The 13,988-nt window shown below is 32.0% G+C and overlaps 1 protein-coding gene across 2 annotated transcripts in view; it reads left to right on the top strand.

Annotated features, from left to right (window-relative positions):
• The window catches only part of LOC139527503 (uncharacterized), a 59,092-nt gene that overhangs the window by 35,216 nt on the left and 9,888 nt on the right, over nucleotides 1-13,988 (top strand). For both annotated transcript variants that reach the window (XM_071323000.1, XM_071323001.1), the window contains 5 exons: nucleotides 2,624-2,760; nucleotides 3,173-3,305; nucleotides 4,287-4,304; nucleotides 5,671-5,807; nucleotides 6,220-6,352. In XM_071323000.1, coding sequence (XP_071179101.1) covers nucleotides 2,624-2,760; nucleotides 3,173-3,305; nucleotides 4,287-4,304; nucleotides 5,671-5,807; nucleotides 6,220-6,352 — 558 coding nt within the window. The remainder of the gene's footprint in view (nucleotides 1-2,623; nucleotides 2,761-3,172; nucleotides 3,306-4,286; nucleotides 4,305-5,670; nucleotides 5,808-6,219; nucleotides 6,353-13,988) is intronic.

Genomic DNA, 13,988 nt, shown 5'->3' with positions numbered 1-13,988 from the left:
TTTAAATTAAGTGAAAATAAAAACAGACAATACCATGGCCAAAAATTACAAGAATTATAACCTATAATTCAAGAATTGTCCATTTTGCCAAGATGACATCGTGAAATTCGAAAATAACCAAGCCCTTGCTATTATTATTAATATTATTATAAAATATTTATATAGCGCATTATATAATTTGAAAAATTACCCTAAGCGCTTAACATGAATAAACAAAAAATAAGATACATAAGGTAAAAGCAAAATATACAATCACATAAATACAATTTCTGAGCAGTGGCGTGTAAAATGAAAACATTGATTGTCGGTTAAATAGAATAATATAAAAGAATGTACAACCCACACAAAAAATATCAAAAATTTAAAATTAATCAAAATGAAAGAAAAGTAAAAAGTTTCAAAAAATAAAAATGAGTTAAGAAAAATTTAGAATTTCCTCTGTATAAATTTAAAATAATGATTATCATTAAACCACAGTGACTCAAGTATTAAAAATTATTAAGTAAAAGTTCACAATACAATCAACAGGTAAAACAAATTGTTCATAAATTTCAAAATTTACAACAAATCAATGAAAGCACTTCGGAAAATATGTCTTAAGATCCTTTTTAAAAACGTCAAGAGATTGTTCATTTCGTAAGGATGAAGGTAAGCTGTTCCAAAGAGTTGGTGCGGCAATATCGAACCGTCGTTCACCATAGCGTTTTGTCCTAACATCGTTTGGTAGTCGTAACAGCATGCTTTTCTCCGATCGCAAGGCTCTACTAGGTTTGTAATGTTCAACTAATTCCTGTAGGTATGATGGTGCCTTGCCATGAATTGCTTTAAAAATGTACAGCAGGAGTTTGTACTGACAACGAAAATGAACCGGTAACCAGTGCAATGAAATGAGAACAGGTGTTATTGAATCGTATTTTCTCTTGCGCGTTATTAGCCGTGCTGCTGTATTTTGCACACGCTGTAGTTTTGTTATTACACAGCTATTTGTTCCGTATAACAGCGCATTACCATAATCTAGTCGTGATGTAACGAGTGAGCACAGTAGAGTCTTACATGCCTCATCGGTAATCAGGGATCTAATGCGACCAATATTTCGTATCTGATGAAAACATGCTTTTGTCGTTGCACTAGCTTGTTGTTCCATGCTGAGTGTTTTGTCAAAATAAAATCCAAGATTTTTCACACAAGAAGCATCAGTCAATATAGATCCATCGAATGTTAGTTGGAAACTGGATAGTTGCTTTAGTTGTTGTTTTGGTGCAAACACAATTAATTCGGTTTTGTCTTGGTTTAATTTAAGCATGTTGATACTCATCCATGCACTGATATCCGACAAACAGTTCTCAAGACGATTGGAGAGGTCCGACCAGTCTTCAAGAGGTTTAATGACTTGATACACTTGCTAAGGAGAATGAATAAAATATTACTCCATTGTGACCTTCGGTAGTCAGCATTGACCAAATGAACATCCAATTTAAATGTCACAATATCAAATCACGTTATTTTTGAGGTATCACCTTATCATATAACCTCCCGTTTAGTTGGATATGAAAATATCTCTTCATCCGTAAAATTAATAACAGGCCAAAAAACCATCAAAACAATGTAGTTAATTTAATATCACGTAGTTTTCATTATAGAGGCCAAATGTGTTATTTTAATTACAATAAACCAAATGCACGGACATTTTGCATATCTTTGTTCATTTTGTATATGCAAGATGTCTGTATATATAAAAAAATAAGAAGAAGTGGTATGATTGCCAATGAGACAACTCTCCAAAAGAGACCATAATGCTTAAAAATTGACGACTATAGTTCACCGTACGGCCTTCAACAATTAGTAAAACCAATACCGCATAGTCAGCGATAAAAAAGAAAAAAAACATAGAACAGGGTGACGAAGTTAGATCTTGTAAAAAAGGCAAACGTATGTTGTTTTTTTTTGTAGTTTTAAATGCCAAAGTAGAAAAATACCTGCAACAAGATCAATATATAACCAATCAAAATCTTTATATTTTTTTCTTTTAACTTTTATTCAATAAATTTCTACTAAAGAAATGCTCCAAAACGCCGATAAACGTTATATGTATCATATTATCAAGGAATCGAACCGAACACTAAACTATCAAACAAGCTAATAGATCAACATAAATGTCAAAATAAAAAGATGCGGTATATATCAACGAAACAAATATCCGCAATAGACCAATTGGGGTAGATGTAAGCAGCTATGTGTTCTCGTTCGACCTTGCAAAAACAATGTGTAAAACCCATACCATAAAGTAAGCTATAAAAGTCTTCGAAATTAATAAAATATACTGCTGTCCAAGAGATAATGTCTTATAAATATTTGAAGAACACCATTTAGTAAATTTTTTAATACTTTTTGATTTTCAAATTCAAGGGCCCCAAAACTGGCATTATAATACCTTCTGCTTTGAAATTTCATCTTTTACGCGGACGATCTAGAAACTTGTGTAACGTTGATCAACGATTAGCGTACAATAAAACGATGATTTTCTTAAACAATCTTTGACATTTTACACATTAATGAAACATGAAACCTAGCATAATTTATCTTGAAAATATTCAATCTATAGTTTTTTCCCCATTTATTAAAGAATCAGGATATATTGGTTGTTATCAGGATGACAGTACTAGAATATTACATAACGAGGTACTGAAAGACAAAGGTATGACAGTTCAAAAATGCAAACAGTTTTGTGGTAAAAAAGGATACAAGTTTGCAGGTGTTGAGGTAAGTCATTGATAGGTAAGGAGTTCGTGTTCATGAATTTATAGAATAAGGTTGATTCTAGTAGTTTTTGAAATGTGCTTCACATCACTCTTCACCGAAACATTTACTTTAGTCAACCCTAGTTTTTAATAAATATGGTACATTTTTGAAAACTTATGTCCCAGGGGTAATATCAATCTTAAGCCGGAGGGGCGATTCTTACAAATAATAACCAAAACAATACGTTTTCGGAGTCGTAGATTTTATTCCTTAGACTTTTAATTGCTCGATCGTATTTGAACCATAAGAAGTCCATATGACATATATACTTTATTACTCTGAGATAGGCAAATACCTTACATTACTTTGTATTTGATTAGATTATGTTAATAAAAAGGTGATACTTATAATAAAAAGAATAATAATTTTATAGTATGGATACGAATGCTTTTGTGGGAATGATTTACGAAAAGACAGAAAAAGAAAAGAAAGTGATTGTAAAACGCCATGCTCAGGCAATAAACGTCAGACATGTGGTGGTCCATGGAGGATCTCTATTTATACAGGTAAGAGGTTGTTTGTATATATTTCCCCTTCCTCTACACCGATCACTATATAATGAGATGGTGATCTTTATTTAATTGGCACGTTGAGATACACGAATGAGATATTCCTGGTTCATTTTATTTCTAATTTGATTCCAGGAAAATGAACTGAAATGTATCTGTAACACTTCTTTTTTAATCATTGTATATATCTGAGTTCCACATAAAGAGAAATAAGCATCATTGATTTTCTTAATCTTCTCAACATTTGGGTTTGGTAGTATATAAAGAGATGCCTTAGGGTTGGATTAATAAGAATTTTGATCACAGATTTTTTTCTTCTCAAATAACTGTTATTTGTTTTTACTATGAGCTAAATAGAGATTTTATTTGAAGCAGCCTATCACTGATAAGTCTTTTTTTGTAGACGAAACGCGCGTCTGGCGTTAATATAAAATTTCAATCCTGGTATCTATGATGAGTTTATTATCAATATAGTTAACGTTCGTACGTTTTGTCAGATTAATATATACATTTATTCCAAATAGCATTAAAATATATGCATCCCATAATATAATTAATACCTGCATATGTATTGCGTCTGTTAAGCAGAATATCGAGGTGACGGAGTAAAATCTTGGAAAAAAGACAAACGTTAGTATTTTTATATTGTACACAAAGCAAAATACAACTTATAATTAAACCATATTTCCAAGATTTAATTTAGTGTAAAGACGTCATAAAAAGTCTGCAAAAAAGATGACCTTGTGCAATGCCAAACTATAAGTATCCTCCTCATTATGAGCGAAACAATATTTCTAATAATTTCTAATGATCCATGTTTTATTTATCTTGTTATTATTCAAACCATTACGATATAAAATTGACTTTTGATACAGGGAAACAAACTTTTACTATATGTTTGCTGGTTAAAACCTTAGTTACATATCAGAATGTATAAAATAAATTAAAATAAAGTGTATTTATTTTTTCTATACAAAGCACCAGAGGATGTTGCTGGTGAGTATGTTCTCTAAATTAAGAACAGATAAAAACAGACAATACCATGGCCAAAAATTACAAGAAATATATCCTATAATTCAAGAATTGTCCATTTTGCCAAGATGACTTCGTGAAATTCGAAAATAACCAAGCCCTTGCCAAGGAGAATGAATAAAATATTACTCCATCGTGACCTTTGGTAGTCAGCATTGACCCAATGAACATCCAATTTAAATGTCACAATATCAAATCACGTTATTTTTGAGGTATCACTTGATCATATAACCTCCCGTTTAGTTGGATATGAAAATATCTCTTCATCCGTAAAATTAATAACAGGCTAAAAAACCATCAAAACAATGTAGTTAATTTAATATCACGTAGTTTTCATTATAGAGGCCAAATGTGTTATTTTAATTAGAATTAAACAAATGCAAGGACATTTTGCATATCCTTGTTCATTTTGTATATGCAAGATGTCTGTATATATAAAAAAATTAAGAAGAAGTGGTATGATTGCCAATGAGACAACTCTCCAAAAGAGACCATAATGCGCAAAAATTGACGACTATAGTTCACCGTACGGCCTTCAACAATTAGTAAAACCAATACCGCATAGTCAACAAAAAAAAAAAAGAAAAAAAAACCATAGAACAGGGTGACGGAGTCAGATCTTGTAAAAAAGGCAAACGTATGTTTATTTTTATTTGTAGTTTTAAATGCCAACTTAGAAAAATACCTGAAACAAGACCAATATATAACCAATTAAAATCTTTATATTTTTTCTTTTAACTTTTATTCAATAAATTTCTACTATAGAAATGCTCCAAAACGCCGATAAACGTTATATGTATCATATTAGCAAGGAATCGAATCGAACACTAAACTATCAAACAAGCTAATAGATCAACATAAATATCCAAATAAAAAGATGCGGTATATATCAACGAAACAAATATCCGCAATAGACCAATTGGGGTAAATGTAAGCAGCTATATGTTCTCGTTCGACCTTGCAAAAACAATGTGTAAAACCCATACCACAAAGTAAGCTATAAAAGGCTTCGAAATGAATAAAATATTCTGCTGTCCAAGAGATAATGTCTTATTAATATTTGAAAAAACATTTAGTAAATTTTTTGATGCTTTTTGTTTTCAAATTCAAGGGCCCCAAAACTGTCGTTATAATACCTTCTGCTTTGAAATTTCATCTGTTACGCGGACGATCAAGAAAACTTGTGTAACGTTGATCAACGATTATCGTACAATAAAACGATGATTTTCTTAAACAGTCTTTGACATTTTACACATTAATGAAACATGAAACCTAGCATAAGTTATCTTGAAAATATTCAATCTATAGGTTTTTTTTCCATTTATTAAAGAATCAGGATATATTGGTTGTTATCAGGATGACAGCACTAGAATATTACATAACGAGGTACTGAAAGACAAAGGTATGACAGTTCAAAAATGCAGACAGTTTTGCGGTAAAAAAGGATTCAAGTTTGCAGGTGTTGAGGTAAGTCATTGATAGGTAAGGAGTTTGTGTTCATCAATTTATAAAATAAGGTTGATTCTAGTAGTTTTTGAAATGTGCTTCACATCACTCTTCACCGAAACATTTATTTTAGTCAACCCTAGTTTTTAATAAATATGGTACATTTTTGAAAACTTATGTCCCAGGGGTAATATCAATCTTAAGCCTGAGGGACGATTCTTACAAATAATTACCAAAACAATACGTTTTCGGAGTCGTAGATTTTATTCCTTAGACTTTTTATTGCTCGATCGTATTTGAACCATAAGAAGTACATATGACATATATACTTTATTACTCTGAGATAGGCAAATACCTTGCATTACTTTGTATTTGATTAGATTATGTTGATAAAAAGGTGATACTTATAATAAAAAGAATAATAATTTTATAGTATGGATACGAATGCTTTTGTGGGAATGATTTACGAAAAGACAGAAAAAGAAAAGAAAGTGATTGTAAAACGCCATGCTCAGGCAATAAACGTCAGACATGTGGTGGTCCATGGAGGATCTCTATTTATACAGGTAAGAGGTTGTTTGTATATATTTCCCCTTCTTCTACATGTTCTACACCGATTACTATATAATGAGATGGTGATCTTTATTTAATTGGCACGTTGAGATACACGAATGAGATATTCCTGGTTCATTTTATTTCTAATTTGATTCAAGGAAAATGAACTAAAATGTATCTGTAACACTTCTTTTTTTCAATCATTGTATATAGCTGAGTTCCACATAAAGAGAAATTAGCATCATTGATTTTCGTAATCTTCTCAACATTTGGGTTTGGTAGTATATAAAGAGATGCCTTAGGGTTGGACTAATAAGAATTTTAATAACAAATTTTTTTTCTCAAATAACTATTATTTGATTTAACTATGAGCTAAATAGAGATTTTATTTGAAGCAGCCTATCACTGATAAGTCTTTTTTTGTAGACGAAACGCGCGTCTGGCGTTAATATAAAATTTCAATCCTGGTATCTATGATGAGTTTATTATCAACATAGTTTACGTTCGTACGTTTTGTCAGATCAATATAGACATTTATTCCAAATAGCATTAAAATATATGCATTTCATAATATAATTAATACCTGCATATGTATTGCGTCTGTTAAGCAGAATATCGAGGTGACGGAGTAAAATCTTGTAAAAAACACAAACGTTAGTATTTTTATATTGTACACAAAGCAAAATACAACTTATAATTAAATCATATTTCCAAGATTTAATTTAGTGTAAAGACGTCATAAGAAGTCTGCAAAAAAAGATGACTTTGTGCAATGCCAAACTATAAGTATCCTCCTCATTGTGAGCGAAACAATATTTCTAATAATTTCTAATAATCCATGTTTTATTAGGTCTTTCCACCTTTCCGTGGAAAGACCTATTGGATTTCTTCTGATTATTAGGTCTTTCCACTTTTCCGTGGAAAGACCTATTGCTTTTGTTCTGATTATTATTAAGTCTTTCCACTTTTCTGTGGAAAGACTTATTGTATTTGTTCTGATTATTATTATTATTATTATTATTTTTTTTTTTCCGCCAACTTTTGTTCTTGCGATAAATGTTTGTTTCGCAATATGTCGCTTTGATATTTCTCAGATTGTATCGTATAGTTTATGCACTTTTAAATTTCACCCTGTTAAGCCGAACCATTTTCTTTGTAAGAGTTATCTCCCTATTTACTGTTTATCATCAGAGTGTATCTCCTTCGTACCAAAAAGAGATAGCGACAAAATTCTTTTTACAAATTGTTCGTTACATCCTCACTAATTTTTGGCTCATTTGGATCGAAGCGATTCGATTAAATTTTATAGGAGTTATCTACCTTTACGGAATAAATTTGTCGGTATGTTTTTTTAACTCATAAACCGTTGACCGTATAACCCTGGAATGTTTTTATTTGAGTCCCATGGATCCTATCTTAGAAAATTAGGTCAAGGTCAAAGGTCAAGGTCATATTTTAGATTTTTATAAGTTTTTCATTTCCCTATAATTCTTGAACGGTTATAGATACAAAAATATTAAGCAGTGAAAAATGCTTGGTACTTCAAGGGGCAACTTTTTTACATTATGACTATATTGATTTTATCATCATGTAAGGGACATAACTCCCATCGATGGTTTTTAAAAACCCATTTTTAGGCAAAACTCTTTAACAAAAGGTAATTGACCCATACGGTCTTTAGCAATGACCTTGACGAAAGTCACAAGGTCAAAGGTCAAGGTCATCAAATTATGTGGTTTTGGCACTATTTAAGCAGTTTTATGTGTGTTTGAATTTCAACCAACCAATCAATCAATCAATCAATCAATCAATCAATCAATCAATCAATCAATCAATATTTCCGTTTCATGTGTTTGATACGGGATTCAAGGTCTCTTTTTTTTCGCTTGTTTTAATTGAGCCTATCAAACGTGTTTAACCAACATGTTTAACCAATATGTTTAACCAACGTGTTTAACCAACATGTTTAAACAACGTGTTTAACCAACCAACCAACCAACCAACCAATCAATCAATCAATGCATGTTTCCGTTTCATGTGTGAAATACGGGATCTAAGATGTTTTTTTTCGCTTGTTTAAATTGAGCCTATCCAACGTGTTTAACCAATATGTTTAACCAACGTGTTTAACCAACCAACCAACCAACCAATCAATGCATGTTTCCGTTTCATGTGTTAAATACGGGATCCAAGATGTGTTTTTTTTCGCTTGTTTAAATTGAGCCTATCCAACGTGTTTAACCAGCCAACGTGTTTCACCAATATGTTTAACCAACGTGTTTAACCAACATGTTTAACCAACGTGTTTAACCAACCAACCAATCAATGCATGTTTCCGTTTCATGTGTTAAATACGGGATCCAAGATGTGTTTTTTTCGCTTGTTTAAATTGAGCCTATCCAACGTGTTTAACCAGCCAACGTGTTTAACCAACGTGTTTAACCAACCAACCAACCAACCAATCAATGCATGTTTCCGTTTCATGTGTTAAATACGGGATCCAAGATGTGTTTTTTTTCGCTTGTTTAAATTGAGCCTATGCAACGTGTTTAACCAGCCAACGTGTTTCACCAATATGTTTAACCAACGTGTTTAACCAACATGTTTAACCAACGTGTTTAACCAACCAACCAATCAATGCATGTTTCCGTTTCATGTGTTAAATACGGGATCCAAGATGGTTTTTTTTCGCTTGTTTAAATTGAGCCTATCCAACGTGTTTAACCAGCCAACGTGTTTAACCAATATGTTTAACCAACGTGTTTAACCAACATCTTTAACCAACGTGTTTAACCAACCAACCAATCAATCAAGCAATGCATGTTTCCGTTTCATGCGTTAAATACGGGATCCAATTTTGAGCCTATCCAATGTGTTTAACCAACGTGTTTAAGCAACATGTTTAAGCAACGTGTTTAACCAACCAACCAACCAACCAACCAATCAATCAATCAATGCATGTTTCCGTTTCATGTGTGAAATACGGGATCTAAGATGGTTTTTTTTGCTTGTTTAAATTGAGCCTATCCAACGTGTTTAACCAATATGTTTAACCAACGTGTTTAACCAACCAACCAACCAATCAATGCATGTTTCCGTTTCATGTGTTAAATACGGGATCCAAGATGTGTTTTTTTTTCGCTTGTTTAAATTGAGCCTATGCAACGTGTTTAACCAGCCAACGTGTTTCACCAATATGTTTAACCAACGTGTTTAACCAACATGTTTAACCAACGTGTTTAACCAACCAACCAATCAATGCATGTTTCCGTTTCATGTGTTAAATACGGGATCCAAGATGGTTTTTTTTCGCTTGTTTAAATTGAGCCTATCCAACGTGTTTAACCAGCCAACATGTTTAACCAATATGTTTAACCAACGTGTTTAACCAACATCTTTAACCAACGTGTTTAACCAACGTGTTTAACCAACCAACCAATCAATCAAGCAATGCATGTTTCCGTTTCATGCGTTAAATACGGGATCCAATTTTGAGCCTATCCAATGTGTTTAACCAACGTGTTTAAGCAACATGTTTAAGCAACGTGTTTAACCAACCAACCAACCAACCAACTAATCAACCAATCAATCAATCAATCAATCAATCAATCAATCAATCAATTAATCATTATCATGATCAATAAATCATGTTTCATGAAAAATCGAAATTCAATATTGTTCTTGCGTCACTTCTGAAAAAAAATCCACATGTACTCTGAAACTACAAGTACAATCGACCTCAAAATTTGCAGTCAGCAGGGCATACATGTACTGAAAGTTTATAAAAAAAACTTGGTGCAGATATCTCTCAAAGCTTTTCCTAGAGAAAAGAAATGGCAATGCCGTAAAAATCGCTTGCTAGGTCCGTAAATCTCAGTAAAAACCTACAATAAAATGTCCGCTCCGAGATTGAAATACTAATCTGTGTTACAAACAGGTGCTGAAAAATGTACAATATCAGAAAATAATCAATAAATGTGTTTTAAAGTTACACCGGATCAATTAAATCCAAAACATGCACTGCCCGTGAACTGTCATCAAGTTGTCAATTTCCTACAATGACAAAAGAAATTACATTGTGTACATTCCATCTCTATACATGTTGTCTGTTCAAGGTCCCGACCTAAAAAGAAATTAAAAGACTAAGTTTTTCTTAATATAAACCCGCGTCACGTGATGTCTCCTCAATCTTGCGCGCGCGCTGTATCTAAAATAAAAGAAAAACTTTCCAAACGAAACATGAAATTTCTCCGGTAACATAATAATATAGACCCCATACCAAAGCAAACAAACAAACAAATAAACAAATACCCCCCCCCTTTTTCCAAATCAATCAATAAAAAAAAATCAATTATCCATTCATCAGAGGGGAAAGACTGCCTAACAATTGTTTTCAAAACAATTGCTTTATATTTATTATTATTTTTTTTTCCGCCAAATTTTGTTCTTGCGATAAATGTTTGATTCGCAATATGTCGCTTAGATATTTCTCATATGGTATCTTATAGTTTATGCGCTTTTAAATTTCACCCTGCTAAGGCGAACCATTTTCTTTGTAAGAGTTATCTCCCTATTCACTGTTTATCATCAGAGTGCATTTCCTTCGTAACAAAAAAAGATATCGACAAAATTCTTTTTACAAATTGTTCGTCACATTCTCAGGAATTTTTGGCTAATTTGGATCGAAGCGATTCGATGAAATTTTATAGGAGTTATCTACCATAACGAATAAATTTGTCGGTATGTCTTTTTAACTCATAAACCGTATATCATATAACCCTGGAATGTTTTAATTTGAGGTCCCTAGATCCTAACTTAGAAAATGAAGTCAAGGTCAAATGTCAAGGTCAAGTTCTAAATTTTGACTTTTCCTTGTTTTGAGATTTTCTCCGACACTTTTAAAGATATATAATAAAGAACAAGGGCAAAATGTTTGCTTTATTGTAATGAAGATATGTTACATTTGGTCTGATACATTTAAATGGCATTTTATAGGAGTTAGTGCCCCTGAAATGTCTTAATATAAGGTCATTTGATTATAACTTCAACTAAATTCATTATAAAGCAATATGACCTTGTAAAAAAGGTTAGGTGACATATGACTTTGAAAAATGACAACCGGAAGTGACCTTGAGAAAACCGGAAGTACATATTTTTGCACTTTTTTCATGTAAAAGTACTCGGAATCCATATATTTTGTAGTAAAGATACATAAACTTATCCTTCAAGACTAGAAATAACTTGCGATAAACCGGGAGTAGCCAATTATCTTATGTTGTACACAAACAAGTATATACAAACTATATCTTTTTGGAACCAGAGTGAAGTAAGCTATCATTTGAGACTGAAAGTAGCACATTATCTCCTTTAGTTCACTTTAAAGCATATCAAAACTATTAATTATAGCATCAGCTTGAGAAACTAGCTTCTTTTCAAAATTTCTTTGATGTGGAAAGACCTTCAATTGTTCTCTGAACAATTGGTTTTTAATTATTATTATTAGGTCTTTCCACTTTTCCGTGGAAAGACCTATTGAATTTGTTCTGATTATTATTATTTTTTTTTCTTTTTTTTTTTCTTCCGCCTAAATTTTTTCTTGCGTAGTATTGATGTTTCAAAAGATGTCGCTTAGATATTTGGAATATGATATCATAAAGCTTATGCACTTTTAAAACTGACAACTGCGTAACCAAATATTTTACGTTGTAAGAGTTATCTCCCCAAACACTGTTTTTCTTGTGGCCACTACTCCTTCGCAACCGTAAAAGATTACGACAAATTTCTTTTACCAAACTGCTCGTTACTTCTTCAGGATTAGGATATTCATTTGGACCGAAGCTATCCGGAGACTCCATATGAGAGTTATTTCCCCTTATGCATTTGATATAAGTGATATGCGTTTCTAACTGGTAAACCATCAGAGATATAGGCCTAGGGTGTTTGGATTTAAGTTCCTTGGTCCAAAAAAATGAAAATAAGGTCAAGGTCAAAGGTGAAGGTCATATTCTAAATTTTGATTTTGGCTTCTTTTCTCTTATTTTCAACAACCGTGAAAGATATTGACAAATTATTTTTACTAAATTGTGAGTTGCGACATATTGACACTTATACATTTTGGTTGGAAGGGTGCGTAAACAATAAATGAGAGTTTTCGCCCATCTTATATTTAAAATCATGCCTAAAGTAATATAACTCATTAACCATACATATTACAGACCTAGGGTCTTTTTATTTGAGGTCCTTGGTTGGTGACCTTGAAATTGAGGTCAAGGTCAAAGGTTAATAGGACGTTCTAGATTTTGACCTTTGCTTTAAATTCATATTTATACATTATAAAGTCATAGGAACTGACATTTTAGATTGATTTTTAATATTTTGATAATAAAATAGATCTTTACTTGTGGAAAGACCTTCAATTGTTCTTTGAACAATTGGTTTTTAATTATTATTTTTTTTTTTTTTCTTCCGCCTAATTCTTTTCTTGCGTAGCATTGATGTTTCAAAAGATGTCGCTTAGATATTTGGAATATGATATCGTATAGTTTATACGCTTTAAAAATTTACAACCGCGTAACAAAATACTTTACGTTGTAAGAGTTATATCCCCAAACACTGTTTTTCTTGTGGCCACTACTCCTTCGCAACCGTAAAAGATTACGACAAATTTATTTTACCAAATTGCTCGCTACATCTTCAGGATTATGATTTTAGTTTTGACCGAAGCTATCCGGAGACTCCATATGAGAGTTATTCCCCCTTATGTATTTGATATAGGTGATATGCGTTTCTAACTGGTAAACCATAAGTGATAGAGACCAAGGGTCTCTTGATTTGAGATCCTTGGTCCAAAAAAATGAAAATAAGGTCAAGGTCAAAGGTCAAGGTCATATTCTAAAAATTAATTTTGGCTTATTTTCACTTATTTTCAAATACCATAAGACATATCGACAAATATTTTTTCCTAAATTGTTAGTTGCGACATGTCCTTACTTGTATATTTTGGTTGAAAGGGTGCGCATACAATTAATTGGAGTTTTTGTCCATCTTACATTTAGAATTAAGCGTAAAGTGGTATTACTCATTAACCAAACATATTAAAGATCTAGGGTCTTGTGATTTAAGGTCCTTGGTTTGTGACCTTGAAATTGAGGTCAAGGTCATAGGTTAATAGGACGTTCTAGATTTTGACCTTTGCTTCAAATTCATATTAATACATCATAAAGCCATAGGAACTAACATTTTAAACTGATTTTTCATATTTTAATATCAAAATAGATCTTTACTAATGGAAAGACCTTCAATTGTTCTCTGAACAATTGGTTTTTAATTATTATTATTTTTTTTTTTTCTTCCGCCTAATTTTTTTCTTGCGTAATATTGATGTTTCAAAATATGTCGCTTAGATATTTGGAATATGATATCATATAGCTTATACGCTTTTAATACTGACAACGGGGTAACCAAATACTTTACGTTGTAAGAGTTATCTCCCCAAAAACTGTTTTTCTTGTGGCCACTACTCCTTTGCAACCGTAAAAGATTACGACAAAATTATTTTACCAAATTGCTCGTTACATCTTCAGGATTAGGATTTTAATTTTGACCGAAGCTATCCAGAGACTCCATATGAGAGTTATTCCCCCTTAT

This window comes from Mytilus edulis, chromosome 6, assembly GCF_963676685.1.
Source record: "Mytilus edulis chromosome 6, xbMytEdul2.2, whole genome shotgun sequence".
NCBI lineage: Eukaryota > Metazoa > Mollusca > Bivalvia > Mytilida > Mytilidae > Mytilus > Mytilus edulis.
This window is presented reverse-complemented; position numbering and strand designations above follow the sequence as displayed.